Raw genomic sequence first — 12319 nt, forward strand, 5'->3', positions numbered from 1 at the left:
TATTACAGACACATGTTTGTGGCCAGCCTGTCATGTCCTTGTCCACCTCATCATCTTCATGTTTTATTAAAACTAATCAGTAATTCTTCCCCAGGAAACAAACCATTGTAATTTGTGTATTACACATAACATAATAATTTTATTCCAATTTTTGTAATAAAGATGTTTACTCTTACTATTGTTTTGGGGGGAGTGAGATGTCTGATGTGGATACAGTGGAGGAAGAAACAACAAAATCCATAACTCTAAAATATTTTGAGGGGCCACAATATCTCTCTAAGAATGACTATAATTTAAAATACTTTAGTTACATAATTTATATGTGTTGCATTTTTCCGTGGCAGAGTGGACGCAACTTGTGGTTGCGTTATTGCCATGGCAAAATAAAAATTGTTTAACCTTTTCAATTCCTTGAGACCACTGGTGGTTCCAAAATGCACTTTGTCATATTCTTCATAACTTTCATATTTCATAAGCTACATCCACCTTTTGTGTGGGTGTCATATGAGAGCTGTAACTGTCTTCTTTCCAGTCAGGTAGATGGGTAATGTAATTTTAAACCCTTATAATAAAAGAAGCTGAACTCACAATTTTTTTTGTCTACTGAAAGTTGAGCCATTTTTCAAATCTGGGCTATAAACTATGAACAGATGGTGTCTCTTCAGTGATGCTCTGTACAAATTATTTTTATAAAAAATTACAAGGAGCTTCTAAGATTTTTGGCTTTCAGCAGTAAATTGTAAGCATATAGCAATATGTGTATGATCATAAAACACATGTTCTGTTAATTTGACGGGAGTTTTTACAATAAATAAATAAATAAATAAAATAAAAATCTACATTTATTTCATGCAGTTACTGAATAATTTGCCTTACGATATAGTCATGTAAATTCAGATGGAAAAACCAAAATATACCCTGGAAAATAAGAGGTTAAGCTTGACACAGATGTTTTCTGTAGTCTATAATCGTTTAACTATGATGAATACTCAAAGGAATTAAAACTCTTAAGTCGTTTTTTAAAGATATGAGGTCCCAAAGGCACCGTATACTGATAATGACCCTAAAATAAGACATTAGTTGTTGCTGAATGTCTATACCAACAGAAAGAAGACATATTGACATATTTCACCTCATAAAAATGTCCATTCATTGTCCGGTGATCAGCTGGTCTCTCTGGTAGGACGGCAGTGGCGTGGACTCTCCACTAGAGGCTCCATCATTTCAAAGCGCCAGTTTCGGGCTTGTTTTGATCTGTTGTGTTTACATCTATGGCGGGGAGCCTTTTCACCGATCAAAGCTGAAATAAGAAGTAGCTGTTTCCATTTCGACCAGCATGTCGTTCATGTTTCGTGAACGAGGGATTGTATAAGACAGCGAAGATGGTAAGAACCGAGAATATATCTGACATATTTTTCAGACCGGTCGACCTGTTATGTAGCGACATATTTGAGGTATTCGCTGTGGATCTCAGTGACGAATCAGCGATTTTTGTTAGAGTGACTAATAAGTTATATTTATTACAGACCCAGGCGCTGCTTTTTACAAGGTGAGAAGCTGTTTGTCAGTTAGGAACAGGTGAGTTTAGTTTTCATTAATGCTGAGGGCTATAAAACATACTGAGGAACAGTAAAAGACTCAGCTAGAGTAAGAAAACTACTTTAAATGCACATTTACTTCAAGGTAAAACTCCTAATTCTACAGACTGGTAGTCACTGAGCGTGTAGTCCTTAACGTAACCTAGAGCTTTTAAAGCAGTAGCTTATGTCTTAAGAGGTGGTGGGCTATGACAGCTCTTCCTCACGTCCACAAAATATTGCCTCCCACCGCATTTGATTAAAGGGGATAACTAATTAAATAGGCCAGTTTTAAGTCAATAGCCCTTTAAATGAAGAAGAAGCTCGTACAGAAAAATATGATGTGAAGTATAACCTACAAATGTAGGAAAAAATGTACTTTAGTATTTGGAATACTTTGGAATAACACAATCAATATGAAATGTATCATACATCTAAAAATACATGCCCATGTATTTCTGTGTGGGATGGCAGAGCTGGGCAATATGACAGTATATATCATTATAATAAACTGGATCACTATAGAATACAGTATGCTTTTCACATATGGTGTATATCATCAGTACATGTAGAGCACTGACCACCTGCCACCTGATTCATTACAGAGAGAGCAAAATTAGTCTTGTTTCACTAGATTTAGTGCAACACAGCATGCAAAATATTGAATAAAAATCATTGTATTGTAAGTTTTTGATAGTATGTTTTAAAGTGTAGCGCTGCTAGTTCTTTTTTTTCTCAGTTCCAACTGATCAGATGTGACAGTATGTATCATGAAAATTTCTTTAAGTATCACAATATATTTTTGCCATAATGCCCACTTCTACGGGATGGAACCGAGATAAGAGCAAAAAGCTTTTTTTGCGTTTACTTTTTCTATACTTATTTATACTTTAATTTAATAATTTAATAATTCAATTTAATAAATTAATAATTCAATAATTTAAGCTTACCTTTTGAGGTTAGTTTTGATTTTTTTGACAATAGTTCTTTGGAACCTGGTGTTTTATTGTAATAGCAGAATCTCTCAGTTTTTTAGAAGTGCAACAATATAGTCAGCTCATGATTTGATTTACAATTCTGTATTGATTCATGATATTATGAAGAAAAAATTGAATAAGGAAGAATTATGGTTACAATCATATTACACAAAATACTAATGACACTAAGGTCAGGAAGTAGGAGGAACGCTGTTGATTGGTGCTGATCGTTGGCGAACTTGTTCAAGCTTTCTTCAAACAACACAGTTGCATTAGATTGCGTAATTGATAGAACGTCACTCTGCACTATGCATTGTCACAGTTCTGCATTGGGATATCATGATGCATTGTTACACCCCTAGTTTGTTTAATATAAAACATTTAAAAAATCTGCAATGATGCTGGACCAGGAATGAATGAATAAGCTCTGCAATTAATTTTTGCAAAAAAATACGTTTATGCTACTCATTTGTGAATAGGCTTTTTTTCGAAGTTTGAAAAGCTCTTGACAGCTGGATCATGTGATGTCATCTGATGCTCACAGATCACAAAAAGACCTATTCACAGAACAAGGAACAAGGAAGGGAAGAGTTCTTCCTAATGTTTTCTGTGTATTTTGGGTGTGTCTGTGTTTGTAGCTGTGAGGGTGACCCTTGACCCCTAATGATCGTGTGGAAGGTGACCCGCTGGGCACTGACCTCTCCCCTGTGTGTCGGTGTAAGAATCACATGTAGGGTACCTGAGATGGCCAGACCAAGTTCAAGTAAGACATCCAAATACGTGAACACACATGCCTCACACTCTAGTCCATTATATTATTGTCAGTAGGTTGTCAACAGTTGTTTCAGATTTCCACATTTCCTGAATAATGTTGTTGTTTTCATGTGTGCTTGTTTGGGCAGATTTGGCAGAGTTTCGTAAAGAATTTGCCAAGGCCAAGCACATAGCATTTATCACTGGAGCTGGAGTGAGTGCAGAAAGCGGCGTGCCAACCTTCAGAGGAGCTGGAGGTTACTGGAGGACATGGCAGGCCCAGGTAACAAATGGTACACACATTGTATTTGTATGTTTTTGACCTGTATTTATTGTACCTGCACTCACAAACAACTGTATCTTTTAATATCTTCTTAGGATTTGGCCACTCCTGGTGCCTTCTCCCGTGACCCTTCTCTGGTGTGGGAGTTTTATCACTATAGACGAGAGGTAGGTGATTGCAGTGGATGTTGTGGCATCTTGTAATGTTCACAATGACATTTATTTGTATATAATGTATTGTAATACACTCACTGATGCATGCCAATAATTGCGCTTGATTGATGGCACGAATAGAAAGATATCTGACAAGTCTTAAAAGTACACAGTTTTATAGGGGTCTTTTTAAGACTCTTACATGTTGCTTTAATGGTATTGCGTGATACCATGTGCTAATGGATTTCTTTTTACTTCAATGTAATATTAAACAGTACTTTTAGTACCTTTAAATACTATTATCATTATCATACTTGCAAACCTATTGCCTTTCAGCTAAGTTCACTGCTTTGAATGGTGAATGTGCCATTCACATGAATTGTGAAGTTAAATAATATATTATGTATTTAGAATTCTTACTTCAGTAGTCTTTAAATGGAGAGCAAAAGTAATGTATGTGTAAAGTATCATTGTTAGCAACCAAGACAGTCAGCTTCAACTTAGTTTGTGTCTAAAACTGATATACATATGGCAAACCATTTTAGCCTAAAACGACACCAGAGATACAACTCGTGACTCAATTTTTACTTGTGAAAAAATTTAATTCAGGAGATCTACAATGCAGTTTCTACTAGTAAATGATGTATCTGTTATATCTGCTATGCAATTTTTACTAGTTATAATATCAAGCATACATATCTATAAAGCCATTTTGTCTAGTCTAGCTGAGGATATCTAGAATTCTGTTTTGCCTGGTAAGAATAAGATTGCTATTACCTAAATGTAGAATTATTGCTAGTTAACTACATTATATGTTTGTATGTGCAAGATACATATATCTGTAATTACGTTTTGACCAGTAGGAATTACATCAGAATGAGTAGTAATTAAAAATAAGATGTATACAATTAAAGTTAAGTCATAGGTTTAGTCATAATAGCTTTAATGTTGTTGAGATTTAAAATATAGTTGCAGAAAGTTACAATTCTAATTCTTACTAGTCAAAATTGTGCTTCTGATCTCTCCAATAGTTTAATGAATACAATAGGTGGTCACAATTAGTAAGGGAGCGCTCTGGGAACATTGACAATATTTCGGTAACTAGAAGATTAATTAAAATAGCAACAAATATTGATAATTTAACTAGCTAACAGGCCTGCAAAGTAGCTTTACTGGCCATGACATTTTATGGTGGGTTGGACCCTAGAGGGTGAAATAAAGCAGAGTTTAATTTTTGGTTTCCTTAACTTGATTTTATTTTAGATTTAGTTGTATTGCACCATATAGTTTTAAAAGTAGGTTTCCTTGTTATCTGACCTGCTATTAAGTGTGCCTGATGGACACGCCAGTGTTAAATAACAGTAGGTTATTTTTGAGACCAGTTATTGTGGGTAGGTTGTTTCTTCTTTTTCCAGTTTAAGTGAAAACAAGGCCTATTCAAGGTCGTTTTTTCTGGACTAGTTAAGGTCAAAGTCTATATCTTATGCAGCCAAATGACATTGCAAATGGCGATCATCAGGGTCCAAGCACAACACACTTTATAGAATCTACAGGGCAAAGTTTTTAGATTGGCTTTGATTTACAACAGATGTGGAGTCTCAAAAGGAGATGTTTGCCAAATTTTGTACACACATTTCTTCTAGGAGAAAATTTTCCCAAAACATTTCTCTTAGAAATCATGCTGCTGGGCCTTGTTACAGGGGATTGGTTTCTGAACTTGTCACCTTTTTCACTGCTCATGAGCATTGTGAAATAACATTATGGTGAAATTACACAGATTTCTTGTTGCAGGTAATGCGCAGTAAGGAGCCAAATGCAGCTCACTTGGCTATAGCCGAATGCGAGGCTCGTCTCAGCCAGCAGGGGCGCTCTGTGGTAGTCATCACCCAGAACATTGATGAGCTGCATCATCGAGCCGGCTCAAAACACATACTGGAGATCCATGGTAAGACAGCTACATAGTACCTAATTAGTGCCCAGCACTAAATGAGCTTTGTGCCCCAGTTTTATGGCTTTTTCTCTACACAGTGACTTTTTTAAATGTCGCTGTAACGCAGAAGGAGTGTATTTCTTATGTTGAAATGATGTTTTGCTCTTTTAGCACGTCTAATGTTGGCTAGATGCTTCTAAATCAGGTGTGTCCAAACTTTTTTCAAAAAGGGCCAGATCGTACCGTGTCTGAATACCTGAGGGCCAAAATATTATTCACAAATTGTTCAAAATATTACTTTTTCAAAATATCAGCACGTCAAATCTGAGCTTTCTGTGTGCTACCATGTTTCCTATCACTGTATAAAACATGCACGAAGCTTCTTGTATTGTTGGATTGCTCAGACAAATTTGGATTAGTAGGCATTTATAACAAATAAATAAATTGTTTAGAGTAACAATACAAAATCTTATGTTTGATTTACATTCCTATTCAAGTGTTTATTTATTAAAAATAATTTGAGATAAACTGAACCAAAATATGTACATTTTCAGTTTTGTTAATGTTCTTTACATGTTAAATAAGTGCAGAATCGCATTTAGAAATCACTTTATTAAACGAGAAGAGCAGATTAAACAGCATTAATAGCCACATTTTTGTTACACCTTAAAGGGTTAATATGAACTAAACTACTGAAATTGCTTAGATGAGAAGTTAGTTTTATGAGAGCTGCAGTGGCTTTAGTTCCATGTCTATTGATATTAAATTCATTACAGTATTTTAAAACATGAAGCACACATTTGCTATGGCTCTCAATGAAAAGTATTCTGATTTCCATCTAGCCAAAGTTTTATGGTATTGCTGCCACCTTCAGGTGAAAGGGAAAACTGCACTCTACTGGCTGGTGGCCACTTAAAACCCCCTCTAAAACAGAAGCCACGGGCCAATTAAATCTGTCTGCAGGCTGCATTTGGCTGTGGTGTAGGACTTTGGACACCCTTGCTCTAAGTTGTCCCAAATTATATGTTAATTAATGGATTGGGTAGGAGTATTCAGTATTGTTAGAATATCATGTCTTGTGTGCAGATAAAGTTTAATGCTAGGTTCCTCGCAGATGCTCTGCTTTAGACTTCCTCTCTTCCTTTCATTCTAGGTAGTCTGTTTAAAACTCGCTGCATGAGCTGTGGTGAAGTCAGGGAAAACCACAAAAGCCCTATTTGTCCTGCTCTGGAAGGCAAAGGGTAAATACTGACACAAACACAACAGCACAAGAGAACACATCTGAACTCTCAGCACTTATAGTTTTTTTGTGTTCTTCTTTTTTTGCCCCCTTAGAGCACCTGACCCCGAAGCCAAGGATGCAAGAGTTCCAGTGAATGATCTGCCCAGGTGTGTCTGTGTGTGTGTGTGTGTATGTGTGTGTCAGAAATGTTGTATATTCCAGAATTATAGAGAGACATGAGGTCCATTTCCACACATACCTCTGTGGTCTGGCTTGCATGCATTAATTGGAATAGAGAGGGAATAGTCTCACGAGCTAGAATCAGTGCCTCTCATCGCAGAATCGGGTCCGTTTTATTTCTGTTTTATTTGGTCAAGACTGAACTGAAAAACGGCCAAACACAAACCATTTCATTTTTGTGTAAGGCTACGTGGTTATCAAAACACTGCTTGTACCCAAAAAGACCAGCATAAAAGAAGGTAACTTGCATCAGGAAACACATGAGGATATCTAGTCTACCTGCCACTAGATGCTTCAAAGCTCTTGAAAAAAGTAGAAAAACTTTAATAATGACTATATCAGGGGTCACCAGTCTTATCCAGAAAGGGTCAGTGTGGCTGCAGGTTTTAATTCCACTTAAACAGGAGCACTCAAGCACTCAAGACCTGCTTCTCTTATGCGATCGTGTATAATACCTTTTTATGTCACCTCTACAACTAAAAAAAATAAAGGATCAGAACTGGATCAGACTTAATACAGCTAATATCCATTCCATTAAAATATGCCTAGATAAGCTCTAATTCTGATCGGATTGGATTGTGACTTTCCTACATATAACCAGTAAGAGTATAACTGACAGAATTCCAATAGCTGTAGCCATCTTAGTGTACAACAAATATCAGACAGTCCTTGTACTTCTGTGGATGAAGCATTTGAGGCTGAGACTAAAATGGGACCAACAGTGATTTATTGGATGTAAGCAAAGTTTTACCCAGCTGCTCCACAAGGGGGCAGCAGATATATGTATATGTGATGTTTAAATCGTTGGTGCTAATATGATACCACTGAGGACTGCGGTGTCTAAAAGTACTGGTTCTAACCATGCTATTACTAATCCTGTCTTCTTGTACCCCTATCTTAAACCCCAGCCCAAAACTTTAAACCAAGTTGTGCTCTGTATTGTTGGAACACAAGTGTCAGCATTGCAGTAGGGGTGGGCAGTATGGGAAAAATATCATATCATGATAATTAAAGACAATTTACCTTGCACTGTACACATTGCAATACTTTGACATAATGCATTGGCAACGTCACATTTAAAATATGCCATCAAAACTCTAGGTACAATGATTATATTCAACCTCTCACATACTTTCCTGCACGAAATCCAATTAAACAGAACTAATTGTGCTCTTGGAAAAGGACATTGTGTGTCATGATAATAACATTTAACACGGTAACAATAAAATGTCGTCATATTGCTCACCTCTAGTTGCAGCCTTCTTGAAGTACCAAGGATATTACAGTATATGGGTAAGAGTATAAGATGTGTGTAATGTGAAAGGGTGTGTGTTTATGTATGTGTAGGTGTGAGAGGCGGGGCTGTCATGGTCTTTTGAGGCCTCATGTGGTGTGGTTCGGAGAGACACTAGATGCTGACGTTCTGACCACCGTGGAACAGGAATTGGAGAAATGTGACCTCTGCTTAGTGGTAAGTATGTGCACCCTAGGGAAGTACATCACTGGTAAAGATTTTATGGTAGTTTTTGATTTAAAACTGGCCTGCCTACATCCGAGAGGTCAGTTTGGTCAATAAAAAGGGCAGTGGTCCTTAGAAATATTAAGGTCAGTGATTAAAAGGAATTTTAATAATACATTGACTGTAACTTAATAATACTGCATTATTTGCAATTGTAGCTGTCTTTGGTTCATTTCATATTCATAACCTGCGAAATGTATGGTAAAGTCAGTAAAATGTGATGAACTTTTTTATTTTCTTCTCTCCTTTTGGAGCATTTCATATAACAGTTTGAGAGAACGCACATAATTGCTTCACACAATTCCCATTAAGGGATGAGTTGAATTCACTTACATTTAAATTGCACATTTAAGGTTTTCAAACTCCCAGTAAACAAGCAAAAAATAAAGTGGTAATGTAGGGCAGTGACAAAAAATGTGCAATTCCACATGGGCATTATGTAAAGACTGTCAGTATACTGTAGCTTATGACACCGGATATGAAACTTGTTTTATTACCCATAATTAAGTTTGGGTTTCATTATTTCGGATCTTTGGGACCTTTACCAGTGCTTAATGGTAATGACTGTGTAATTATGCTTGCATGCTCAATTGAATTTAGTCTAGTTAGTAAGGTGAGTGATGAGGCTTTGCTGATTGGATGACATTTCGCTTGAATAGATTTTGGTAGTGCTTGATGAAGATCACAGGCTTCAAAAGGCTCATGAGGTTTCATGATCTTGAGCACTAAGCTGTAAAAAGGGTCAGCGTAAGCACTGCTGAAAGAAGGAGGGGGCTATGGAAAAGCAGTTAACAATCCAGGTTTAGGCTCTATTGTGGACTCTACTGTTGACTCTACTGGCATCTTAATATCTGTAATACATCTTAATCTGTGTGTATTTGCGTGTGTGTGTGTGTGTGTGTCTGTTGTCTTGTCACCAGGTGGGTACTTCCTCCATAGTTTACCCAGCAGCCATGTTTGCTCCTCAGGTGGCAGCTAGAGGAGTGCCTGTGGCCGAATTTAACACTGAGTGCACACCTGCCACCATGCGCTTTATGTGAGTCATATAAACACGCACACCTCTGTCACCCAGCACATTATCCATGTCTCTCTCACACATGCCATTATTGAGTTTGTAGTGAGTCATCTGATTCTCTCCTTACTAAAAATTGAATTTATATTCCCACATGTGAGACCAGAACATGCTATTTTGTATAACAACAGGCATTTCTCAGTGGTGAGTTTGTGCATACATGAAGTGTATGGTCCAAAATTACTATACACACATTGGTCTCTTTATTAGGGTTACCTTGTATTGTATATATTAGGTAAATCTTGTACTTACTTTCTATTTTATCGGGTTCGCTTGACATGTAGGTGCGCTTTGTAGTTCAACAATTATAGATTGTATTCCATCTGTAAAAACATGATTTTTCTACATAATTTGAACACAGCAAAGCTTTACATTACATTTACAAATCATGCTGAATTAACAAATAGAACTGCTACTAAATTAAAGAGATTAAAATATATTTACACTTATATTTAAACTTCCATTAAAAGTTAAAAAGGCTGTTGCCTTCTTCTGTAAAGTTTCTATTATGGACATACATGTATTTTTTTCAGAAGTGATGATATGTAGATTGCAGTTTATCAGAAGAATGTCCTTGGGTACTAATGAGCACATACACTTTTGGGATTTGTTAAGTTTTGCCCCAATGAAAGTTCTCTGCATAATCAAGCTGATACATTACTAGAGCTGTCGAAATAGAATTCAACATTCAAGTATTTGTTGAATCCAAATTAAAAATGAGTAATCAAATGCAGAAAATATCCATTTGAATGTTTTAAAGCTTCTGCTGGCTTCTAGTTCTAGTTCCAGGAAAATTACTTACTAAGTGTATCACAAATGATCACTACCAAACAGAGGGATGACCATGCATTGCTGACCACAAACAAACTGAACAGGTGTTTATTTTGGCTTTATTTAGAATTGTATGGGATTTTACATACTTTGGGGGTATCTGCAAACACCTGACAGGGTTTTAGCAGCTTAGTCAGTCTGCATGAGGCAGTGTGTTTACTTTACGGGAGAGCCTGATGGGTGAAAGTATGTTCTTGTGTGAGGTAACTGAATGATCTGCTTTAGGTGGTAGACTTTTCTGACTTATAATCACCTAATGTTTATAAGATAGTGAAGCTGTGTGGCTAAACCATCACACAGCTACTGCAGTGTGTAAATGCTGTATCTGTGTGTGTGTGTGTGTGTGTGTGTGTGTGTGTGTGTGTGTGTGTGTGTGTACTTTGCACTGAGGGTGTAACAGTACAGGATCTGAGCTGTTACATTTCAACCGCATGTCACATGTGTTTGTCCAGTACATGACTTGCATGTTAGATTCATAGTTAGAGAAAAAATACTATAGCAGTTACTGAATATGTCATGAAGTTAGCGTTTATATGATAAGCCTGTAGTTAAGTGATTAAACAACTCTCTCTCTCTGTCAGGTATCACTTTGAGGGTCCTTGTGGCACCATGCTGCCTCCTGCTTTGGCACGCCATGAAAGCGAGCCCATCTGAAAACCCACACACCTGCCCCACATAGAGCACTTTATTATAGAGGGCACAGATCCACTCTCTGCTGTTGCTTGTGTTCTTTTAAATGCTGACCTTGTGTCCTTATTGACGTGAAGGCAAAATTGAAGAATTTGGACAAAAATAAACACTTTCTTTGCCTTTTAGTTTGCCTGTTTTTCAGTGTGCCTGGTATATGGTGTGTGTGTGTGTGTGTGTGTGTGTGTGTGATCATGATCGAGCACCTCTGAGGGAAAAGAGAGTAACATTGTGTGTGTTTACCCTGTGGCATGGGGTCACCTTGATTTTTGTCTAGTCTGAAGCCAGATTCCATGGTCCAGCTGAAAGCCCCCCTCCTCTCTCCGTGGTGAACTGTCACAGTTTATAGAGAGATGCGGTAGAAAGGCACTATTGTGTTTGACACTTCCTGCTATGTGTGGAACCCTCACCTGCACACACACGCACACACACACACACACAGAGTTCCATGGCATATTAACCCACTGAAGTGTTGACTGATTCTATACTGATAGTTTGTGCATTGTGCAGTTGGATGCTAGAAGGGCTTCAGCCTCTATCTGCAGGCTGTTCCACCTGCAAAATAGAAAAATAATCTCGGATATTTAATTAATATAACCAAAGAAAATACTTTTTCTGTGTAACTGCTGCCTCTGTGCCTTCTGCCCAGTGACTGCTGGGATAGGCTCTAGCTCCCCTGTGGCCCAGAACGATAAGCGGCTTAGAAAATGTCTGTGAGTGTGTGTGTTGCCTCTGTGTGTGGACTCTTGTGACTCTGTGTGGAGCTGCTAGCAAGAAATGAAGGGTTTAAATAGAGTTATAAGAATAACATGCATTAAATAGAATATATTTGTTTAAATGCTTTTAAATATATAAGGGATGCCTAAAACCTGTCTGACATATTTCCTGGCCCAAAACTCCAAAACCTACTCATGAGCTTGTTAGTTGGGTCAGATGTGTTGAGGCAGGGGATAGTTGGAAATGTGTGGAGCAGGGAGTCCCTAGAACTGTCTACAATGGGGTAAATGGTACCACTGTATGAATGACGTACTGGGACAAGACCCTGAGGTTATCCTAGGACCCGCTGGAGGGATTAT

General features: G+C 37.4%; 1 protein-coding gene across 3 annotated transcripts; it reads left to right on the forward strand.

Annotated features, from left to right (window-relative positions):
- The first annotated feature begins 1217 nt into the window (after window positions 1-1217).
- Window positions 1218-11371, forward strand: sirt5 (sirtuin 5). 3 transcript variants are annotated; one of them, XM_036581607.1, is made up of 11 exons: window positions 1218-1385; window positions 1527-1578; window positions 3193-3317; window positions 3457-3590; window positions 3686-3757; window positions 5534-5687; window positions 6826-6913; window positions 7008-7061; window positions 8482-8605; window positions 9574-9689; window positions 11138-11371. In XM_036581607.1, the coding sequence occupies exons 3-11, from the start codon at window positions 3218-3220 to the stop codon at window positions 11208-11210; spliced, it is 915 nt and encodes a 304-aa protein (XP_036437500.1). In that variant the 5' UTR covers window positions 1218-1385; window positions 1527-1578; window positions 3193-3217; the 3' UTR covers window positions 11211-11371. The 3 variants fall into 3 exon arrangements, with proteins under 3 accessions (XP_036437500.1, XP_036437501.1, XP_036437499.1); XM_036581608.1 differs by having other exon boundaries at window positions 1527-1549; XM_036581606.1 differs by lacking the exon at window positions 1527-1578 and having other exon boundaries at window positions 1220-1385.
- The last annotated feature ends 948 nt before the right edge of the window (window positions 11372-12319 follow it).

The sequence above is a fragment of the Colossoma macropomum genome, unplaced genomic scaffold (genome assembly GCF_904425465.1).
Source record: "Colossoma macropomum unplaced genomic scaffold, Colossoma_macropomum, whole genome shotgun sequence".
Classification (NCBI taxonomy): domain Eukaryota; kingdom Metazoa; phylum Chordata; class Actinopteri; order Characiformes; family Serrasalmidae; genus Colossoma; species Colossoma macropomum.